Source organism: Haliotis rubra, unplaced genomic scaffold, assembly GCF_003918875.1.
Source record: "Haliotis rubra isolate DU_JTF1 unplaced genomic scaffold, ASM391887v1 Scf143, whole genome shotgun sequence".
In the NCBI taxonomy this organism is placed as follows: Eukaryota; Metazoa; Mollusca; class Gastropoda; order Lepetellida; family Haliotidae; genus Haliotis; species Haliotis rubra.
This window is the reverse complement of record NW_025765370.1, coordinates 121264-146207: the sequence shown is the minus strand read 5'-3', so window position 1 is coordinate 146207 and position 24944 is coordinate 121264. Positions and strand designations below refer to the sequence as shown.

The 24944-nt window shown below is 38.5% G+C and overlaps 1 protein-coding gene across 7 annotated transcripts; it reads left to right on the top strand.

The window, feature by feature from the left end:
- Positions 1-1573: 1573 nt before the first annotated feature.
- Positions 1574-24884, top strand: LOC124269200 (protein TFG-like). 7 transcript variants are annotated; one of them, XM_046704209.1, is made up of 9 exons: positions 1574-1651; positions 4867-5074; positions 6723-6806; positions 7528-7671; positions 11652-11822; positions 12138-12495; positions 13547-13839; positions 17619-19532; positions 24873-24884. In XM_046704209.1, the coding sequence occupies exons 2-7, from the start codon at positions 4879-4881 to the stop codon at positions 13584-13586; spliced, it is 993 nt and encodes a 330-aa protein (XP_046560165.1). In that variant the 5' UTR covers positions 1574-1651; positions 4867-4878; the 3' UTR covers positions 13587-13839; positions 17619-19532; positions 24873-24884. The 7 variants fall into 7 exon arrangements, with proteins under 7 accessions (XP_046560165.1, XP_046560166.1, XP_046560169.1 ...); XM_046704210.1 differs by lacking the exon at positions 24873-24884 and adding an exon at positions 14278-14341 and having other exon boundaries at positions 17619-22526; XM_046704213.1 differs by lacking the exon at positions 24873-24884 and having other exon boundaries at positions 7528-7650; positions 17619-22526.
- Positions 24885-24944: the final 60 nt, after the last annotated feature.

The window sequence follows — 24944 nt, the reverse complement described above, 5'->3', positions numbered from 1 at the left end:
CACAGGCAGTTGCGGTGGCCAAGAGGATTGGGTCATCTGTGTCCCCCAATATTTTCGAATAAACAATAGATAGTGCGCCATATGAGTGAGTGAGTTTAGTTTTACGCCGCTTTTCACGGCAATATCACGGCGGGGACACCAGAATGGGATTCACACATTGTGCCCATATGGGACTCGAACCCGGATCTTCAGCGTAACGAGCAAACACCATAACCACTAGCCTACCCCACCGTACAAGCGCCATATGTGCTATGTCTGTCTCAAAGATCACAAGGGTCGCTGGGGTAGCAATGGGGTAATAATGACGCGCCGAAGACCTTGCTTCAATTCCCCACACGGGTACAATGTGTGAAGCCATTTATTGGCCAAACATTACATGGTCATAATTTTCAGAGTGTCTTAAATGACAGCCTGTATAGAAGCGATGGAGTTTAGATGTAAATTCCCAGGCAAAAGAATGTATACATCAATGCTTGATGGTGGCAAAATCGGGCGGTCAAGCTCGTTGACTGATGGGGCGTTGTTCATGACAACAACCACTGTCCAGTTCATGATCGAATAATTTCAGTACCTCGTTGGTTACCACCCCAAGATCCCAGTACCTATTCCAGTCCGAAGCTGAGGACATATTCCCGGCGATCAGCCAGGGACGTAGCTACCATTATAAAAAAAAGCCCGGGCTTACACATGACTGGTTGTGCAAGTCCTCAATACTATCTAAATAAAAAGCTTTGCAGCCTATCGGGCTTACACGAAAAAATTGCCTTGCTACGCGCCTGTCAGCTTTATTTGTATCAAATCAACGTAATCCGACATTATTGTGTAACCCACTTCACATTCCCGTTCCCATCACATTTTTCCGTCTTTGACAACGTTCGATTGTTTGGACCAATGGAAATGTCAAATTTGGCTTAATACTATGAAATACTTGCAAAAGAATTACTACATATTTTCAAATGATGACTACTGTGTTGTTGTTTTATATCTAACACGTTCACGTTTTGGACTTTCAGCATGATTAAGTAAGTGTGACTGAAATGAATGAAAAAGCCCGATTTCGTGAGAAAACTCATTAGAAGAAAGTAAATATTAGGGGTGGGTATTGTAGAGAATTTTCATATTGCGATGCGAAAGCATGTATTGCGATATGTATTGCAATATATTGCATGAAGTATTTTTAAACAAAAAACTACTTATAATCGAGTTAATTCTTGATTTATAGAGCAAAAACACAACAAAATCACTAGGCTTGATTAAGCTTTAATAACAACTTTTAATCATGATAAAATGAAAATATGAATAATATTTGGCACAATTTGTTTTGTTTTTCATCCCGAACATGCAATCTTAGAAACGGGTTAAGTTTAGTTCTCATTCATGTGTACACATGTAATATATTTCATTATAATTTGTAAGGTTTTGTCCATTTGTCAAATAATATCAATTCAGAGTGCTAAACAGGGCCATTGTCCTGCCTACATTAATAAAAACGGCCTTAAAATCTCCGTTTTAGCAATAGTAAGGGGAAGTAACTCCCGATGACAATTTGTTATTGTTGCAAGTGTCTTATGCAGTGTCATAAGTGGTCTGCCACATCGAGACGAACAGACAAGACTGACTCAATATTCTCGTGACTTGTTGCCAAACTACTGTAAGGTTTGAATCATTGATTTCTTTTACCATAGCGATTGATAACCTGTAGAAGACGTATGGTATATTTATCACAGTTAGCTCCTGAGCTAAACGCACCGACAGTGATGAGAATAGGACATTGGAATGATTGGTAGCCGGCGTCGACGTCAATATTTCCGGCAGCTGTGTGTTTACCGCATACGACTAAGACTATGCATCTTATGTGACGCAGTAGTTATAATGTTGACTTAAATTTTATTTTTGTCTAAGAATTGAAAATCTTCGAATATGTAAGCAGATTTGCACTTTTTAAGTTACATAAAACAGAGCACATTACTATTTGCGTATTTACTACAGGGGTACATAATTTCTCCGTAAAACTCATTCTGGATTGTGCAATTTTATAATTAAACATTATTAAAAACGTTATGTGTTATTTGCAAATCTTTTGAGTATTTGGTGCCAGCAAATTTTCCTGGTAAGAGAAATAAACAGGAATAAAATAATGCTCAAGGAAATACGCAAACGTGAAAAGTCAGCATGTTAATTGTCATTTTTAACATGGAAGTTACCTGTAGTTTTCTCTGCCTTTCTCACAGGTATTGTATGATGAGGAATTTTATGATATTTGGGTTTCTGCCTTTTCCAGTTTCCTTAAAGATATGGCTTGTTTCAATGTTTGTTTATGAAATTTACATGGGCATTTATCGATATAGATCTTGGGGATTGGTAAATATCGGAGACATAACTTTGAGCAAAAATGCTAAGTATGTCAGAAAGAAATGAATATATTTAACATCACTGGTTAGTTAAGCCAAGAGCTGCGATGCATCACGGCTCTCGGCTATAGTTGGTTGTGCCATGTATTTGCATGGATTAACAAAACAATGCCCTGAACATAATTTAGAAGGAAACCATGATTAAAGTCCTTAATTTGTATATTGTGTGAGAGAATTAAACTTTTTTCTATCACAAAAGTTAATGTATGATATTATCGATAACACAGTTTTCATATCGATAATCATTAATAAATTATCCTATCAACAATGTTTCCAATAATTGATTATTTTAGTCATTGATAAAATTTACGATAAAGCAGCTTCCTTGTATACATGTGGACCATTGCAAGGGTGCCCAGTTCTGTTTTAGACTTTAGAGCCAATAGTCTTCAGAATTACTATACATTCATGTTTGTTTTGATGCATGAAAAGCAATGTATGGTCACTTGACCTCTATTTGCCTGACTTTGAGGGGATAGCATCAATACTTGGCAATTTCTAACATTTCTGAGTAACTAGAATACATGTACATGTATAGGAAAAGTTGAAACATGAAGAGTTACATTATTATACCCCCGCTACGAAGTAGCGGGGGTATATAGCGTTCATTCTGTCCGTCCGTCCGTCCGTCCCGAAACTTTGTCCAGAGCATATCTCTTAAAGTTTACTTGCTAGGTTCACCAAACTTCACACACATGTTAATCATTACCCATTGGTGTGCCTTTTGCTATTTTAAAGTTTTTTCAGAATTTAGTTTTTTTGCTGTTTCCATGGAAACACGACTTAGGCTGTGACTATGAGGATGTCATCTTGTCCGGCGCAGATCTTCCAAACTATACATGCTAGCTTCATCAAACTTGGTACACATATCAAGCATGATCCCTAGATGTGCCTTTTGGGGGTAGATCCAGATATGAACTGTATTTTTTGCTGTTTCCATGGAAACACGACTTAGTGCCAAATGTGTTCGATTATTTTGTCCGGAGCATATCTCTTAAAGTTTACATGCTAGGTTCACCAAACTTCACACACGTGTTAATCATTACCCATTGATGTGCCTTTTGCTATTTTAAAGTTTTTTCAGAATTTAGTTTTTTTGCTGTTTCCATGGAAACACGACTTAGGCTGTGACTATGAGGATGTCATCTTGTCCGGCGCAGATCTTCCAAACTATACATGCTAGCTTCATCAAACTTGGTACACATATCAAGCATGATCCTTAGATGTGCCTTTTGGGGTTTAGATCCAGATATGAATTGTATTTTTTGCTGTTTCCATGGAAACATGACTTAGTGCTAAATGTGTTCGATTATTTTGTCCAGAGCATATCTCTTAAAGTGTACATGCTAGGTTCATGCTAGGTACATGCAAAATGTATTTGATGGTTACCTGACCATGGCATATCATCGAAACTATACGTGCTAGGTTCACCAAACTTAATACACAAGTTAATCATGACCCACAGATATGCCTTGTGCTAAAAAATAGCAATCTTCATCTACGTCCATTGTGTGCAACATGAGACAGTCAAGTTCAACTGTATGTCAGGTTTCCACGGAAAACACAAAAAAATCTAGTTTCCATAAATTATTACCGTAATCAGTACATGCCAAAACTATTATCTAACATGTATATAAAGTTTAGTAGAGTCAAAGAGAAAGTCTTGTGAGCTGCTGATCCTTGTCACATTATATATATCAATATCAGTCATTTCCATGTCCCAAGGTGGGAAGCGGGGTTATGTGAGCTTTGCTCACTTCTACACTTGTTCTCACTTTGCCACCATTTATCAAATAGTTTAGTAACATAGACATGTTTAGTTAAAATAGAATGGCTATGTAATATTTAATTTGAGCAAACTTTCTGCCACATTTGCCACCAGTGAGTGAGTTTTAGTTTCAAGCAGCTTAAGTTTTAGCAATATCATGGTGGGGGACACCAAAAATGGGCTTCACATATTGTACCCATGTGATGAATCGAACCCAGGCCTTCAGTGTGACAAGCAAATGCTTTAACCACTGGGCTACTCCACCACATCTTTGACACCAGTGCCCATAGCATTGTCAAAACATCAGTCAGTATTGTTACTACTTTTGTGTCCATAAAAACAGGTATTGACTTCATATAAAATCTCTGATTGGATAGTACTGACTGCACAAAAAGTCAATGATGCAAAATAGACCAAAGCAGATTCAATCTATCAAGCTGTTAACTACAGATAAAGTTATTAGTTTTCAACAAAGGGAGTCATCTGGTTGGCATTGGTTTGGGGAATAGAATTCTTGGCTATTTCTATTGTAGTTTTCGTAACTAAAATCAATGCTGTAAATATCAGGCCTGACTTGAAGTCAATATGCATATGTGTCAAATGACACATGGTGATTCTTAGTTACTTAATATGGTGGAAGACTTTGTATTGTATGATATATTGTCCATGCTGCTTGTATATGTGCAGATATAGGCGGCCATGCAGAACAACCTGGACCCACAGCTGGACCTCAGTGGGAAGCTGATCATCAAAGTTCAGCTTGGTGAAGACATCCGACGTATCCCCATACACAATGAGGACATCACATATGATGAACTCCTTGTTATGATGCAGCGGGTCTATCGTGGAAAACTCAACAGCAATGATGACATCATTGTTAAATATAAGGACGAAGGTAAATGTACTGTGTGGGTTTTGATAATAAATGGCAGTTTCACCTAAATCATTGGTGGGTCCAAACCAGCGGGCGAAATAGCCACTGGCCAGTGGCTAGTATAAATCCAGTCGGGCCAGTATATCTCCACAGTCACTGGCCAGACTGGCTAGTGAATTTTCATAGGGTCATTTGTTTTTTGATGGTATTGTACGTTTTTGTAATCATTTACATAGTTTCTACATTCAAATTTCGGGCAAGTGAATTATTTTCTGGGCTAGTAACTTTCAAGCATAGCTAGCCCGACTGGCTATCAAAATTTGGAAACAATTTCGCCCACTGGTCCAAACACCTTTCATTATGTCAGTTCATTTGAATACTTGTACTTGAATCTGATGTCTACATAATCATCGTTATTTGAGCTTTTTCATTTCGTGAGAGGCTGGTCATGTGACCGTGAAACTGACACTTTCTTTTGCAAGACAGTATTATACTGTAGACATGATGTAGACTATTTCCCTTGAATTATTGCAGAACTGTTGTTTTAGTAATTTAAACTCTTTGATCTTGTATCCAGAATTTTGCACACTTTAGAAAAATTCAGATTTTTAAACTTAATGATTGTGTGACATTATCCTCACTACAGTCCGTTTGATTTCATTTGAGACCGATGAATAATATATTGCTCACTAGCACAAAATCTAATAATTGCAACAAAACCAAATTTTGCATAGTTACATGAAATCGACAGACCCAATTTGTTTTAAAATTTTGGACACCCGAATAAAAATGTTGTTTAACAAACGATCATTATTTTGTTGTCACTTTTCACTTTTTTTGTATGAGGGGGTACCATTTGATGGTAGAACAGCCAGGTAATCAATAAACATGGGCAGTTAAATTTCAATTTCAAACCTGCAGCTCCCACATCTGGCTGTTCTACCAGATATTCATCATCATTTTCCAGAAATTGATTAATTTACTTTGACACATCTTTTTGGCCATTTTTCAACATATTCAGTGATGAAAAAAATGCAACAATGATGCCTAATAATTAAGTATCATTCATTCATTGATTACTTTAGAAATAAAACTAAGAGTAGTCACACTGAATTTCACACTGGCTATTTGATGTACTGTGCTTTGAAGTACATCAGTCTAAGTAAACACAACCTTCTACTAGGGTTTGTTTAATAGACTCAGTATAGCAGTGTAATGAATAATAAGCATAAGTTTACTTAGACTGTGAAGTGAAATACATGTGTTGTGAGATTATGGCACCATGTCTTTTTAACTGACTAACTGATAGTGATAATTTTCAAATAGGGCATTTGGAGCATAGATTTCTTAATGCGTGTCAGTTTCAAGTACAAGTTGGAGCAAGCTGGTTGTTGTATGACTGCTACTGTCAACAAGTGTATGTGTAATTCAAGGGACCAAATCATGATCTTAAATAAATCAAATGACTTTCATCCCCACTTTCAGAAATCCTAGACCTACCTCTGAAATGTTCCTGCCTTCTTTTGGCCTTGAACCACTGAATATAATATGATGTGTGTCAAGATGAACTGATAGAAACTGATAAGAATGTCATGAAATTTTCATAATGATGTCTGTCAGAGTCAGGATCACTCTTTTTGATACTAATGTTTATATTCTACTTTTTCAGATGGGGATTTGATAACAATATTTGACAGTTCAGACCTCTCCTTTGCCATTCAGTGTAGCCGAATACTTAAAATTACATTATTCGGTAAGTCCCATTGGTGTTTGTTTGATATATCATTACCCGTGAAGATCCGGATTAGAATTCATCTTCAGCAACCCATGCTTGTCGACTAACAGGATTTGGTGGTCAGGCTCGCTGACTTGGTTGACACATGTCATCGTATCCCACTTGTGTAGATCGATGCTCATGCGGTTGATCACTGGATTGTCTGGTACAGACTCAATTATTTACAGACTGCCAGCATATGGCTGGAATATTGCTAAGTGTGGCGTTAAACAACAAACAAACTTGATATTAATGTTTTTAGGATACATTTGGGTTCTCTGTGCAAGTCCTTAAACAATGTTAACATTCTGTCACCAAGATTAAGTATGAAGCTCAAAATGGTTGACAAGGAGCCAAAGAAAGGTTTGTCAATATTAAAAGTGAACTGATTCCCCTTTAAAGATAAGTTACTTATTGCAGCAGCAAAAGTGAATCGGTGTACGCTTCAGCATTTCTTTAAGCTCTGACATCACTGCTTTGAAACCTTATTTAAGAAGTATCAGTGGAATGTATCTAAATGTTAGATTAAAAATTAACCGAATTCCTGAACTCTGCATGTTTTGTCATTTGCTTATTGTGTCACAAGTTTTAACTCACAGTGTGGCACACTGAGATGTAGAAATAATGATGTTTTGTTGCCAAAGTTTCTCTACAGAAAATATGAAACAGAAGCCTAAAATGTTCGCTATGTTTCTTCTAGTCAATGGCCAACCCAAGCCCCTTGAGACAGATGAAGTTAAACTTTTACGGAAAGAACTGCAGCAAATTCGTGACCGTGTGAACCGAATCCTTGACCGACTGGAGCCGACGCCTGCACCCTCAAGTACCTGTGACACACTCGATGGTAGCTAGCACTAACACCTGTCTAACCAGTGGCTCAAATACTGACCAGTGCAAGACTGGGTTCTGTCTCATTTGGAATTGATGTGTTTTCATACTGTTTAGTATTCTAGTTTTGTACTGTTTTTCTGATTTTTGTGGGATGTTGATTAAAGATTTATTTTGTCTAAAAAATTATTTGATGCATTAATTTGATTTCTCTGTCTCAGTTTTCTGGATTCAAAGGAACTGTTTGTATTTATCACCATGTCAAGTAATGATGGTATTGCTATTTATAATCTTTATTTCCAAATGACTGATCTTCTCACACACATTTTGAAATGTAATAGAAGGATATTTGTTTGTAACTACCACAGAAAGCTTGGGAATCAAAATTCAAATGCAGTGTTTACCATAGTTACATTTTCAATGTCCAGAAACAATTTGCAATTTGGAGTTATGAAAAGATTCATATTCAGTGATATCTGGCTGACTGTCCAAATTGTGGAATACATCCCAGCTAATTCACTTCTCATACATCGAAGATGATTCTAGTGCAGTTTTGAGCTACGTCTTATACTAAATACCCTGCACTGGTGTTACACTATGCAGCATGTGGCATGCTTTTGTCAGTATTGTGTACACGATATGGATGGTGCTCAGTCAAATATTCAAGGAGATCGCTGCCATCAAATCCGTGATCCATGGTCAAATCCATGTTATTCATTTTCAGATGTGACTTGATTATTTATCTGACTTTTCTCTGATACAGTTTAAGAAATGACTTCACAGAAATATTGTATGCAATATTGCTCTCTTCCTAACACCCAAGGCTCACATACTCACCTGTTAGTTTGCAGTGGTGATTTGTATTTTTTTAATAACAGGACATTATAAATATGGAAAGGTATGTTTAGTTCAACATTATCACCTTAAATAGAATCATAAAATATGTCTCAATATATGAAAACAAGGACTTCAATAAAATTCCAAATTCAGACAATTTTTTCTCTCAATATGAATTGGTTTTAAAATCATTGGTATGTCCCTGAATCACTTCTTCGTAACTAATGTGAGATTAGGCCTGATATAACATAGATCTAGATAGTTCAGAGGTATCAGTGAGACTACACATTGCAAGTTTCATAGCCTTGCTCCAAGGCTGTACTGAATGATAAGTCCATGGATGTATGGTACTTCTATCTTCATATTGGGGAAGTCTAGATATGTGGACAGTCAACCAGGTTTCATGGGGACAACTCATTCTTTTATTCATATAGACTAATAATTATGATTTAAACTGATAATTAATGCCATGTGTCATGTCGTCAGGATTCAGATGGGCACCTGTAACAGGTGCTCCTTTGATGTTTGACTGAGCATATACACCAGCACTTGTAACAATGCCAGCATTGTATTATGTTAGAGAAAATCTATAATCAATAATCCAATTATATCACTGCATGTGTTGTATCCTGTCCAGATAACAGGTTCACATGGTTGGTTTATATCTGATAGCTCCATCACCTTGATTACATGCATCAGCTTATGGACAACACAAATTTAAAATCTCAAATTTAAACCCTGTAGTTTGAATTATGACACACATTTCTGGCATGGTGAGATAAAGACTGTATCTGACTTTGGTTATTCTACAGAACTATACTGAACCACAAAAGAAATGTCGCACCGATGGCGGTTTCTAAAAGCACACACTTTAATTCACTCTATTTAACAATCAAAACGGAGGATTGAGTTCAAACTTGACAATTATGGTTAACACATTGTCGGGAATCACATTTAGAGTTCACACAAGCAAAATCACTAATAATGGTACCATTAAGATACTCCAAAGTCAGTATTGTGCGTGGCCTCATTAGCATCGATGAAAGCGATGCATCGTCTGTACATGGAATGACTAAGCCGGTTGATGAAGGCCATAGGCACTTGGGTCCATACTCTGCGAAATGCCTGATCGAGTCCTGCCGCAGTTGTCGGCCTTGGTTGGAGGTCATTCATTTTTCTTTGAATCTTGTCCCAAAGGTGTTCTTTTGGACTTAAATCCGGACTGAGTGCAGGCTATTGTAGGGTTTGGGTACAATGTTGTCTTAGGAAGTCCAATGTTGCTCTGGCAGTGTGGGCACGTGCGTTGTCTTGCTGGAAGATGTGATTTATGTAACGTCCAAAATGTGGTACAACTTGGGGGTCTTTTGACTTGGTCACGTCACGTCATTTCCTCATTCTGGACCAAGATTGTGGAACACCACGGTGTCAACTAACTGGTCCAGTACGATTGCACCCCACACCATGATGCTTGGACCATCCCACGAGTCTCTTTCAACATCGACATCGACTGTCGAAACACAATATCGGCTTTCATGAGATAAAAGCACAGGTCTCCATTGCCCATTTTGGTCGGTTTTGGCGGTGATGAGCGTTGAGGACAGGACTACGATATGATCTGTGACAGCAGAGGTTTCTTCCGCATAAACATCGACGCACTGTATCGGCACTGATGGGTCTGTTGTGAGTCCCAATGGTCTGGCGTGCTGTTTCCCTCGCTCTGGGAAGCGATCAAAATGGTTGCGCACAATCTGTCGGTCTTGACGTTGGGATGTTACTGAAGGTCGCGTGGACGGTCTTGGATGCTGTTAGTGACCTGATACTACTCCTGCAGTGGGTAGATTGTCCTAACATGAACATTAAAATGATTGTGCAGTCTAGACAACTTTCAATCGTCCCCATACTTGGTTCCTCTGATCTCTCGTAAGCCGTGGCATGGTGATTGTGTCAAAACAAAAATGATTTCAAGCGAGTTTGAGAGTCGCTTTCATTGGTAGGGTGTCACGGCATGCATGTGCATTTCTATTTTCACGATTGTCATACGGAACCTTTTACCTTTTACCATGTCTGCCTTTTTCGGTGCGTTTGGTCGATATCCTTTTTTCATCACAAACACTTATGTTGGTACTAACTGTCAATTTGGATTGAAAAACATGTTAACAAAACGGTACAATCACAATAAAAACACCACCTTGTAAGAACAAAATTTTGCATTTTGATTTTGAAAGGCGATGTTTCTTTTGTGGTTCAGTATATTTGGGTTGATGCTTTCTTAGAATTTCTGAAATATGTTCACAGATTTACAGGATAACATGAAACAAAATATTTTGTTACTTTGTGTAACTATACATTCTACATATTATGAAAGTAATTAAAACTGATATACACACACACCCTTTAAATATGTATAGTGAAAAGTGATAAATAGGCACATCAATTGCTCTTGTGGATGTGGGGATGTAAAAATCATATATCACAAATATGGTCTTATACATATTGGTACTAATGTTTACCCAGTATACTTGCATGAATATTTGTTATGTTTCTTTACATGAATGACACTAATCCTTTTGAGTCGCCTGTTTATAAGATTTTTTGCAAATATGAATATTTTCATACTAAGTGAAAAATTAATTGATTGCCTTAATGTAAAATGTGGTTATTGATCCAATGTTCGGTTGAGGGCATCCTTGTGCATTCTAGTGTTAAGTCAGGTCAAATCAGTTAGGAATATAATAAAGCTGTTTTTACATATGGATATTTATGATTAACGTTAAAAAAGATGAAGAGTAGTTTATAGCAATATGAAGTTTTATTATGTAAGCTGAAGAATTACGTTGTTTGCTTCCTTGATTGTATAATGTATTGTAGCTGCAATCAAAGAAGGTGAATACCCTGGATTCATTTGGATAAAACTTGGTTTTCTGAAGTGACACTGCCGCCTCCATCACTTCCATCTCTCCCTTAAGACCAAATTTACCTCACTCAGAGTAATTTTTATTTGATATCTATATTTAACATCCATCCATTTGTACCCAAAAGGAAACCATGGCAACGAATGGTTCCAGGGTGTATGTGGTGTATATTACAATAGACTGAAGACATGACACATGATTATCGTGGATGCATTTTTAGCAGTGTAACATATTTCTGTTCCTGAAGGATCTGGTTTGGGGCCAAGTCCCTCCAAGAAAGGTAGCTCTGGGGGTGGAGGTTTCCAGCGGCCTGCCCATGTGGCCAGCAGCAAGGAGTTCGACCCCTTGTCATCGCAGAGGTCAGTGGAGGAGAGCACACAGAACAAGGTTATGTCATCATTCGGCATTGCAAGTGATTGTAAGTTGGTTTGTTGTGTCAGAAGATTTATTTGACTAGTGTAACAAGCAGTTATTATTTGCATTTGCCTTGAGAACTTTATGGCTGTATGGGGGGCGGTGGGGTAGCCTAATGGTTCGAGCCGAAGACCCGGGTTCGAATCTCCACATGGGCACAATGTGTGAAGCCTATTTCTGGTGTCCCCCGCCATGATGTTGCTGGAATATTGCTGAAAGCGGCGTAAAAACTCAGTCAGTCAGTCAGTTATGGCTGTATGGCAGTCTTCATGACAGAGCATAAATGAGAAATGCATGTAATATGTGTTCTGTATTCCAGCAACAAATGATCGTCCCGGTACACCTGACAGTATTTCAAGTGTAGGATCATCAGCTAGTAACCAATACAAACGCCAACAGCAAGTAACACCCACGCAACAGCCCAAGTACCCCACAACAGCAACCAACACCATCACCCCAGTCTTTCCCACAACAGCCCCCTCAGCAGGCCTTCTCTGGTCAGCCTGGGTACCAACAACCACCTGCTTCACAGCAGTCACAGGGAGGGGGGCACCAGCTTGCAGGACAACCCGGAGCATTTCCTGGTCAAACCCAGGGGCAACAGCAAGCGCAGACACAGCAAGCTGGATACCAACAGCCTGGACACCAACAGCCCGGACACCAACAGCCTGGACAAGGTTGGTTATGTCTGACAAGAACAACAGCTTATTTTGTTACATGTTCATTCCTAGGTTGAAGCAATAATAAACAGGAAATCAGTCCATAACAGACGGAAGGAAACCAACAAACAACAAAGAAATGTGAATTATTAACTATTCTTTTAACAAATCAGGGGTTCCAAAATCCCATCGCCCGACGCCCGGGACAAGTCAGTTTTCATTTCGGGCAATCAAATAATGGTATCTTACTTGTCCGTGGGCTACTAGATAATTTCCACTTATGGTTTCAAACCGCAAACAAACTTGGATTTAATTTCATATCTGCTCAAAATGTAGCTGTTACATTTTCGCAATGATAATAAAGTAGAGTTATCTTTCTTTGCTATTTATCACTTTTCAATTAATAGTCCAGTAAACATTAACATCAAATACCATGTTGATTTCTTCTTTCATAATTACATCATCATAATTATGTCATAAAATCAGGGCAGGTAGAAAATTAGTCAGGACAAGTTACTTTCTTAAAGTCACTTGCCCTGTGGCAAGTGGCTTTTAAAATACATTCTGAAACCCTGAAAATGAACTAAGCTTACAAGTCAGTGTTAATTATTATAAAGGCAGTACAAAATAGTGTGGCAGTACAAGTACAATGGCAATATTGTATCAAAGAAGTGGTTATCATGATGATGGCAGTAAACAATAGCACCTCTCTGGATCCATGTATGGACTCCATAATAGCACTCCCATTCCTCCCACTTTATGTACTGAAAGTGTTGTGTGTCAGTGTTATTTATGGTAGAGGGGCGGTGGGGTAGCCTAGTGGTTAAAGTGTTCACTCGTCACACCGAAAACACAAGTTCGATTCCCCACATGGGTACAATGTGTGAAGCCCATTGATATTGCTGGAATACTGGTAAAAGCAAGTTAAAACTAAACTCACTCACTCACAATAGTTTGACTTCTTTTGAATAATATCATTTGTTAAAAATAAAACTTGTGTTGATGGGCAACCAGCAAAAATGTAATTTATAAAACCCACTAAAAACAATGATACTTTTATCTTTTTCAGCTGGGTACGCTCAATACCAGCAAGGACAACCAGGGTATAACCCAGGACAACCTCAGCCAGGTCAACCCCAGCCAGGACAACCCCAGACAGGGCAACCCCAGACAGGGCAACCCCAGACAGGGCAATCCCAACCTCAGCCTCAGGCTGGACATCCCCAGCCCGGACAGCCTCAGCCCGGACAGCCTGGCTATGGAGCTCCTCAGTCAGCACCATATGGATTAACAGGACAACAGCCACAGCCAGGACAACAGCAAATGTATGGACAGCCACAGCAAAGCTACCAACAAGGACAGGTTAGTCTGCATGTCTGCTTTTGTCTTTCAGTTTGTTGTGTCGTTTTTTGTGGATGTCCAACATGGTATATCGATATTATTCGCTTGGCTAAGTTCTGTGTAAGGTTTGAAAGAAAAAAACTGCAAAAACAGCCTTTTTTATGTCTGTAATCTGACAAAAACTGAAACGACAGAAGTCATGTTCATTCAGAATTATCTCCCTTCGATTGGTTTGGTCCTTCTTGAGTTGTGTGGATGGGGGCTTCATCAAATGTCTCCCTCTCTCCCAAATTGTTTCGCTTGTGCTTGCTTGTGGTAAAAGGACATTCATAATTTTTCAATTCAATTTCTGGTACCACGAGATAAGATCAGATGAAATATATCCATAAAATTTTGTTCGAGGCAATTTTCCGAGAGTAATGACTAAATACTCAATCAAAGTTTGACTTTTGATCACAGTTTCACTTGTTTGGATCTGAGTGGTGAAAGAAGGTAAACCTGAGCTGGTGCCATTTATTTCATGGTTATTGTTTTCTGGTTTATCTTGGAATCATTTTGTTCAAGGTGTTTGGGTCTTCTCCTATCTCTACTTACATGATGTACCGTTGAAGATCGGGTTAGAATTGGTCTTCAGCAAACCAAGGCAACTAACAGGATCAGGTGGTCAGGCCTGCTGACTTGGTTCATGCATGCCATCGTGTCCCAACTGCCTAGATCAATGCTCAGGATGTCAGTCACTGGATTGTCTGGTCCAGACCACTGTCATATAGCTAGAAAATTGCTGTGGTGTTACACAACAAACAAAAGCAAAACAGCATGGTCAGTCATGTCATATATCTTGGAGGGCGGTGGGGTAGCCTAGTGGTTAAAGTGTTGGCTCGTCACGCCGAAGACCCGGGTTCGAATCCCCACATGGGTACAATGTGTGAAGCCCATTTCTGGTGTCCCCTGCCGTGATGTTGCTGGAATATTGCTAAAAGCGGCGTAAAACCAAAACTCAGTCAGTCAGTCAGTCATAATCTTGGATACAAGGGAGATAACAATGCAGGAGAACCATACTTGCACATCCACATTTTCGTCTTTTAATCTTGAAGGGAAACATTACATGAATTCATTTCTGTGTAGATTTTAGGTTGTCTGATACAAATAATTATAAACCTTGTATCAGACTGACACGTTTACCACAACACATGTTGATTTCAGTTGATTTCTTTTTTGATAAGAAGAAAAGATTGATGGCCAAACATTGTTGTTGGAATCATTACATTAGTGTGTATCGCCAAGATTTAACAGTTTTTAATTACAACATCATGTTTGACAAATATGCATTTCACACACACTGAGGTATTTGTTATATCATGTAAGGTTGGTTATACAGTCTTTATTTTCCCTGTAGTCTTCTAGACGCTCTTGCTCACCAGTTCCTAAAGCCATTGCCTTATAAACAATGCTGTTTATCTTTTTGGTTAAGTTTCTACTTTTTCAGTTTCCTATTTTTAGGAAAGTTATTCTTTTGTGGTCTGGGGTTCAAATAGTGTTTCCATGTCACTGCTTCTGACCTTGCTGCTGTGTTATGTACACAAGACACTTTGGGGTTTCAGGTAAGACTACTGGTCCCCAGGAACCTATTCTTCTCATAAGAGATGGGGCGGTGGGGTAGCCTAGTGGTTAAAGCGTTTGCTCGTCACACCGAAAGACCGGGTTCGATTCCCCACATGGGCACAATGTGTGAAGCCCATTTCTGGTGTTCCCCACTGTGATATTGCTGGAATATTGCTAAAAGCGGCATAAAACTAAACTCATTCACTCACTCATAAGAGACCACCGAGATATGGAATTGATGGCCAGGGGCCCAATGTTCATAGCACTATGATATTCGTGAGTCAACAATTAACTAAATAGTTATGATAGCTCTTTATGCTACGAGACCCGTGAAGATCCAGGTTAGAATTGATCTTCAGTAACCCATGCTTGTCATTAGAGGTGGGAAACGGGATCGGGTGGTCAGGCTCGCTGACTTGGTTGACACATGTCATCATATCCCATTTGTGTAGATTGATGCTCATCCTGTTGATCACTGGATTGTCTAGTCCAGACTCGATTATTTACAGGCTGCCGCCTGGCGCCATATAGCTAGAATACTGCTGAGTGTGGCGTTAAGCATCAAATCAACCAATCATACTTTGAGTGCTTTGTGGATTGGGACACAGGCTGGAGTGACTTGGTTGATTACATGTCACTGGGTGGATTAATGGTCATGATACCAGTCACTGGATTATCTTGGTTGATTACATGTCACTGGGTGGATTAATGCTCATGATACCAGTCACTGCATTATCTTGGTTGATTACATGACAGATTAATGCCCATGATACCACACTGATTATCTTGTTGATTACATGTCACTGGGTGGATTAAATGATACCAGTCACTGGATTATCTTGGTTGATTACATGTCACTGGGTGGATTAATGCTCATGATACCAGTCACTGGATTATCTTGGTTGATTACATGTCACTGGGTGGATTAATGCCCATGATACCAGTCACTGGATTATCTTGGTTGATTACATGTCACTGGGTCGATTAATGCTCATGATACCAGTCACTGGATTATCTTGGTTGATTACATGTCACTGGGTGGATTAATGCCCATGATACCATGGGATTACACTGGGTGGATTAATGCTCATGATACCAGTCACTTGATTATCTTGGTTGATTACATGTCACCGGGTGGATTAATGCTCATGATACCAGTCACTGGATTATCTTGTCTAGACTCAATTGTTGACAAACACACACACACACTGAAATAATGTTGAGTCAGGTATTATGTACATGCATGTTTTTGTTTCTTGTATAAACACACACAATCTCTCATCACTCTCAGCACCACTGCTTTAAGCAATAAGGCGACCTCAGACCCTGTGTGCAAGGGTTCCTAGCTTGTTTCAGTATGATGGGGTGAGTGAGTATGGTTTTACGCCGCTTTTAGCAATATTTCAGCAATGTCATGGCGGGGGACACCAGGAATTGGCTTCTTCACACATTGTACCCATGTGGGGAACCAAACCTGGATCTTCAGCATGATGAGTGAACGCTTTAACCACTAGGCTACCCCACTGCCCCTTCAGTATGATGGACTGAATGGTAGGCATACTGAGATTCTCATGAAAATCTGGGTGTGGATTGGTCTTCAGCAACCCATTGTTCCTCACAACAGGCGACTAACAGGTGGTCAGACTTACTGACTTTGTTGATGCATGTCTTTGTTTCCAAATCATAGCTCTACAATAGTCCTGAGTATGTATCAGGACAGGGCTCAGGTCCTTAAAGTTGGTAGCTCTGTGTTTGCCTAATTGTTGAAATGACTTTGGGTTGAGTAGAGATGTCATTAGTACAAAAAATTATACCAGGTACTCATTTCCTGGATGATTTTTTTCTGTAGTGTCCCCTTTTTGTAGAAATTCTCTTATGTATATCTTCAGTGTATTTTTACCCATAATCGAAGAAACTATTTCCTGTATATATAGTTAACAGTGTGAGACATTTATTTTTTCATTTTCACAAGTCACAAAAATGTAAAAGGTAGTGGGAAATCTCAGTCTTTTCTGAATATATCACTAGTCTTGGACTTGAACTTACATCTATAAAAACCTGGTGGCACACTTGCAAAAAGCTTTTTTACTTTGTTTGGTAACACCCTTAGTATTAGTATGATAATTCTACAGAGATGTTATTCATAGCCTCCATCTCATCTTTCCCTGACAACCTAACACTGTACTTTCTCTCAACAGCAGCCTCAGCAGTACAATGCCCCAGCCTCCGGACCCGGCCCTGCAGCAGGGGGAAACCCTTACAGAGGAGGATATGCATCAGGGTACCCCCGCCCCCAGGCAGGTTACCCCCAGGGATACCAGTGAAACTGACACCTGCCACAAAGTTGTATTTATATTTTATCGAAAACGGACTATGGACTTGCATTCTGATGGAGCAGATGACATCAAGTTGAATTTGTGCGTCAATAATGTTGTGTTTCATTACGTGACTAGTTACATGTAAGAAAAATTAGGGGTAATTTTGAGAATAATGACATCGGTTCTGAGTTGGGTCAGAAAATTATGGGCATGTGCAAGTATGTGACTGTTGAATGAGACATGATGTTGATAGTCACTAGCAGTAGGATAATGTTAAGTTCTTTCTGTGGTTGAGTATTTTCCTCTATCAACTGAATATATAAAAATATTTTGGAGAGACAATATAATTGTTGATGGTTTTACAATTGTTTTGATGGATTTTTTTCATGTGCTTATTGTGATGAATCTTGAACAAGCTGAATCAACTTTTGACCAGTTCATCTAAGTGAAGTGAAATTTTTTTATAGGAAGTAGCCCATCTGTAAGATTAATCATTAATATGTTGCCAGTATGGACTGGTATGGAGTCAATTCTTTTCAAGTTAATGAATAGGTTAAACAGCCCATTAACTATAAAAACAATTCTGAGAAATGGCAGTGTGTAAGGTATCTGAATTAGCAAGATAAAGTTATTTACTACGATTAGAGCTGTTAAAAATGTTAGGAAAAATAGAATACATTCATCCTGCCTCTGCATTGGAGGCGTGACAAGGGCTGGCGTCAGTGGAGTTGTTAAAGGTAATGGAGCGATTGCTGTCATAGACCTCATTCAGTAACCTTGACAACCGTAGTTGTTGCTTTACATTTTCATAACCAAGCTTAAGTTTGTCTTTCATACTTGAATATCCCTATGGTGTTTGTAATAAAGTATTGTAATTATATCAAATACCAGTGACAGTGTCAGACAGTCACATTTCCAAGACACCATTTGGTTGACTTGGAAGAAGTGATCATCTCTCCCAAGGCTGTTTTTGTAAACAAATGTCCCAATGCTTTGGAGAATAGGTATCACATATAGAGTCTACGCATGAGACATTTGTCCTCTTGTAAACCACATATATAATACTCAACTTTTGATAGGGACAGCCACGTATGAAAACACAATGCCTTTTACTGAGAATATAACATATGTTTCATAATCTATTCTATTCTATTTAAATATCACTTGACATTTGAAGAAAATATGTTTTGTGTATGGTGAAAAGGTGAAATTGTCCTTATCAAAAGTGGAGTAGTATACTTCATGAGACTTCAGGCATTGTGAAATCATGTTATGAGTACAGATGCACCCATATCCTCCTCCCACCTTCTCTCAATCAAATGTTCCAGCTGTGCCCAGCGTATTTTTCTGTGATGTTGTACCAGGCCTATTTAGCTTGTCAAGCTATGTGCTGCTTCAGTCTTCACCTGTACCATCAGCAGTTCACCCTCTTCTACATACTGTATATCATTGTCTTTGTCTTTGGCCGGTCATGTCAGCAAGTGTATTTGGGTGTGTCTGTTATCAGTTTCTCAAAGCCTTTCATTGTTATCAGTGAGTCTGTTATCAGTTTCTCAAGCACCTTCATTGTTAAGTCTTTTATCAGTTTTTAAGCACCCTTCATTGGCTAATGGTTACAGTGTTTGCTCATCATGCCAAAGATCCTGGTTTGATTCCCCACATGGGTACCATGTGTCCCCGCCGGTGATATTGCTGGAATATTGCTAAAAGCGGCATAAAACTAAACTTACTCACTGGCACTGGAACTAAACACTGTTTTTCAATCATTCTTATCGAAGCATCCAGATAGGATATGTTTTGTTGCATTATGTTTAGTTTCCATGGATCCCCTGCAAACTTGCTGCTTGCAAGGGGCAACTACATGGACTGGGTGGTCAAGACTCGGTGCCTTCTTCAATTGCATGCCATTGTATCTCATTTTTGCAAACCAATCCTCTTTGTAGATCGATCCTCATGATCTCAATCACTCAATTGTCTGGTCCGGACTCACTTATTCACACACCACCGTCATGTCTCTGGGACAGTGCAGCATTAAAACAACGGACAAACCCAAACATCATTATAGTGTCTGTAATTGTTACATTTATAGCTGTTTAAACCTCTTGATTAAATCTAGTTACTAGTCTTGAAAGAAACTAATTTTGTGTATTCAATCTCTGTTTCATAGATCCAGACAATACTAATGAAAAAAAAGTATTCTCTGGGTTTATTAGTATTGAAATTACAAAGATATTTCTTTTGCGATGTCACAATGGTTCTGGTATTATGATGTGTCAGTGATGAAAGCAGCCTAAGGGCTCAGTTAGATTGGACTGAGTAATACCTATTGTGTAATACCTGCTGTACAGGGTCTATACCTGGGGCAGTGTCTAACGAGGACAATGGCGATGGCATGGACACAATACTCCCTCCAATAGATGGAATGTCTGAGAGCTGTTTGATGCTCTAGGGCACAGAAGGAATTCATGTGTCATCTCAACATCATAAATGTTTTGTTTTTACACATATTTTCTATTCTATGAACAGTTTGAGTAATAATTTTCGAAAACATTTAAGTCCAACATCAACTTTAAGGGTGAGAAAGGTATGTGCAGAGGTAATATATCTTGATAACTGACACATGGTATTTGGAAATTGACCATTAATGACACATCCAGGGCCCCATGGAAAGGGTCATTTGGTTTTGAAGGGGTCCACACACTGTAATAAGCTGAAGCATGAAATGGATTTTCATTTCCAACTACATGTAGTAGCAAATCTATATGCTTCTCAACGCCCACTGTTACCCACTGAACACTTACATGTTTGATGGTGGCCAAATGTTTACTGTACACAGCAATGTGGAGAATGGTTGATAATGTGATATTTTCCAGATCTGATATTTGTAACTGATACATTGTAATCAGATTAAAGTGTATGATTGCATGTTGTAGGACTGATGGAGCACTGAGAAATACAACTTTCAGACACATTTGATGTTCATGACTAGTCTTGCTTTTGCTTGGTATTATTTAGCTCAGACATTTTTTATACCATTTTGTAGACTTGTGGATTTGTATCATTCAGTCCAAAGTATTTTTCTTCTGGAAACTGACTATGGATTGAATCCTGAATTGAAATTCAGATTATAAGCCATGGTCTGAGTAAACTTGTTTGGTTTCATTGGTTAAACCAGTTGGATATACAGACCTGCACAGGGTAGGCTTGTGGTTAAAGCATTCGCTTGTCACACCGAAGACCCAGGTTGGATTCCTGACATGGGTACAATGTGTGAAGCCCATTTCTGGTGTCCCCCACCGTGATATTGCTGGAATATTGCTAAAAGTGGCGTAAAACTAAAGTCAGTCACACAGACCTACCCCCCTTTGAACTGTCTCCTAAAGCTGTGACATGATATTGGGACTGGAACACTGATTATATAAAGTTTGGCAAATACTTGTTTTCACTAAGTATTTTTAGAGGTATTTTAATAAGCCTTGAGGGAAACTTAGATATTAGAATTGTAATAAGCTCACAGTCATGCTTTCTTTTGATGTTACTGTATATTGCCTTATATTATATACCCCACCCTCACTTATGTAGATCTTCAAAATCAATATATTGATAAGTAAATCAATATATTTATTAAACCCCATCTACTATTTCAATCTGGGAATGAAGAATAACATTAGCAGAGCTTACAGATTTGTGAACGTTTAAATTTCATGAAATATTTTTTTTCTTTTATTCATCAATGATTTGTTACATGAATGTATCTAGTTCTTGGTGCAACTTTGTTGACATGATTCAGCATTAGATAGCTGCCCATAACCTAAATTGGCATAGACGGTGATATATTGTAGTCACTTCAGTTCATATTCATATTACCTTAATACTTCAAATTTCTATCATTAATATAAAATGGTCCTGACTTATGAGTTATTACTATATTATTAGAATTCCTTTTATACTATATATGTAGTGTCATTGCATTGTTAATCAAGATCAGTTGTCATGGTGATCAGTTGTCATGGTGATCAGTCACGTGTCAGCCATATTGTATTGTATATAGACAACCTGTACATTCAGTATGTCTGTTGTGTTTATAAATTATGGTGTATAAAGTAATTAGAACAAAGTACCTTCCATATCTGTTTTGTTGTGCAAAAACAAGTATTGAATCCCAAAGCTGGTGAACCATTTGTGTACCTTACGATCAGAGTTTGTCTGTTCTGTAAAATGAGAAAGATGGCCAAAATAGCAGTGAGTTCCAGCTTCTATTTGAACACCACTATATAGAGTATATTTGTTGATGCAAGTACACAAGGACAAAAGAGAAATGTGTATGATGTAATCTTGTGAAACTCAACGCAGGCACAGGAGGGCCGGAACTACCTATACATGTTGTGAACTGCATCCCAAAGCCCAGTCCTCCCAGCCATATGCTCTTTGTCATACCGACACCACAGTTATTCTGGGTGCTTGGTATATTACCAAAGGCTAAACTTTAACACATTCATCACATTGGGCTGACCATCAATGTTTTTCAAAAGGGGGTTAAATACAAGTCATTAAATCAATGGGGACTATAGACAACATAAATGTAAGCTTCAATCTGCAAGTGTTTGTCAGCCCTTTTTCATGTGTTTATGCTGACCTCTCTGTGTCCAGTGATGTGTCATTTCTCAGATGTGTACATTTGGATTTCAACGGTGTGCGTGAATGCATGCTGATGTGGTTATGTTGATATGGACAAAAGGTATTCAACGGCATGCCGAGATTGGAGTACATAAATAAACATTTTATGTACACAAGCTTGTTTGTTATTTATCCAGTATATTGTGGGTATCATAAGACTGCTCACCATTGGCCAAGAGACAAAGCAAACAGCAAAAAAGACATTTACCAAATACAGAACAATTTTCTATCCTATTCTCGCTGGTATCTTAACACCTGAAGATCCGGGTTTGAATTGATCTTCAGGAACCCATGTTTGTCGTAGTAAGAGGAGGCAACTAATGGGGTCTGGTGGTCAGACTCCAGCTGACTTGGTTGACACATGTCATAGTATCCATTTGCGTTGATTGATGCTCATGCTGTTGATCATTGGATTGTCTGATCCAGACTCGATTATTTACAGACCGCCACCATATAGCTGGAATATTGCTGAGTGCAGTGTAAACCTAAACTCACTCACTCACTGCTGGTATGTTAAATGCACATATCAAGGTTCAATTTTCATTTACATCAGGTGAAGACATGAATGAATTAAATGTCAACAGGGTTTGATAAATAAGAAATTTGACTAAATTTGTTCTGTCTTAAACAAGTTAATATTTGATACTGGTACTTCAGAGGGTTAGCTGTCATATGTCCATTAGTTAACATTGTGTTCTTTTGATACTCATATCCTCCAACATGAGAGAGTGAGAAGATGTATTTTGTGGCAATTTAGGCTAATGTTCGTGCTATCAACCACCGGTTTACCACGTTTAGTTATTTCAGGCCGCCGTATCATAGTTGTAATGGTTTCAACAGCGGCATAAAATGATATTCACTCGACTCGACTCGACTCGACTCGACACGTGTTGCTCCCAGCCTGTTTCACGTGGGAATGTTTTATTTTTATACATATGACGCAATACGCAGAATTAACCATGAAGGAAACCAACGACATAATACAAATACTATTGATCGTTACTCGCTCTTTCATTGCTGAGCGCAAGCCATGATTTCGTCACTCCCTGAAATCTCGTCGAAAATAGTTAAGACGTCAAGTAGGCGTGCTATAAATAGATATAATCCGGAGGGTTTGTATATAAACAACACCACGTGGACTTCAAACTCACATTTACGCTCTGTTCAAGATGAAAATACTCCCTTGCTTGTTAAACTACATGGATATCTTTAGTGATTGTTGTACCACGAAGGGGATCCTATCAAAAGCTAAGTTGATCTTTTTTACTAATTGAAATACTATTCGCTAACTTTTAAAACATCCTTGACTGTCAGTCAGAATTCTAAAATACTCCTATAACAATAACAACAATAATAATTACCATAGTTTCTGGAAATGAAGAAAGTCTCTCAGCTCCTTTTTATTGTGTTTTATGATTATAATTTAGGAACTGTTTTTTTCTGTAAAATATGTTCATTTCAGAGACTAGATGTTTGTCTAAAAATATGGCTAAGGTTAGCATCAAAAGACTTGATAATGAGAGAGGTCTTCACGTAGACTTCAGGGCGATGGGGTAGCCAAGTGGTTAAAGTGTCCGCTCGTCACGCCGAAGGCCCGGGTTCGATTTCCCACGTGTGTTCAATGTGTGAAGTCCATTTGTGATATCCCCGCCGTGATGTTGCTGGAATATTGCTAAAAGTGTCGTAAAACCATATTCACTCACTCTTATAGGCATTACTATTGCCAGGGAGAATAGATGGCGTAGATTATCCCTGCTATTGCTGACCTATATACAGATTTGCATTCACTGAAGTATCCTGTATTGTAGCGATGTGACATAACTCAAATACAGCCTATCACGAAGCGTGTAATTGCCGCGCGTTCCTTATTATCGCTTCAACACTATAAATTAAATAATATCATCTTGGAACGAAAGCGAGACTTTGAGTGCCTTTCTCCAAATATAATGAGTCCCATCAGCCTGTTGTGGACAGAGATCCCGTTATAATGGGGAACTCCATTTTAAACCATAACATTACCCCCGTATGTTGAAAACAAAATATACTACCCATCAAAAGTTTAGACTCACTTAAAACACTCACTATATGTTATGTATATACATGTGGTTACATCGAAGATGAATTTCTCCACTAACTTGGGGGAACCAACTGCAAACCTTCTGCAGATGAATTGCACCAGGATCATGCAACAAATTGCTGAAATGCATGTGCAAATATCGTGCATGTGAACAGCTGCGTTTTGAGTTTCATCATTTATTGAACTCGTGACAATAAACTTTTCAACGTTACGAATTTGTTTTACAATACATCAGTTCATGTGTAAACAGTACCATTAAACTGTCTATAACATTTTGCAAAATCTAGTTTAGATCAGCTGACTGAAGAAAGTGGCTACATTTACACTAGTGAGTCTAAACTTTTGATGGGGAGTATATAACAGGCATGCGAAAACATAAGATATTACATGTTCATTTCTGAGATCCAACGAAAACGTTCTTATATATATACTTCGCAAGTCGTCGGGAATTT

Bases quoted from the DNA above. Each gene is read 5' to 3' on its own strand.
- LOC124269200 (XM_046704209.1), top strand. From the start codon at position 4,879: ATGCAGAACAACCTGGACCCACAGCTGGACCTCAGTGGGAAGCTGATC. The intron at 5,075-6,722 runs GTAAATGTACTG...CTACTTTTTCAG, and splicing joins TGTTAAATATAAGGACGAAG to ATGGGGATTTGATAACAATA. The intron at 7,672-11,651 runs GTAGCTAGCACT...CTGTTCCTGAAG, and splicing joins TACCTGTGACACACTCGATG to GATCTGGTTTGGGGCCAAGT.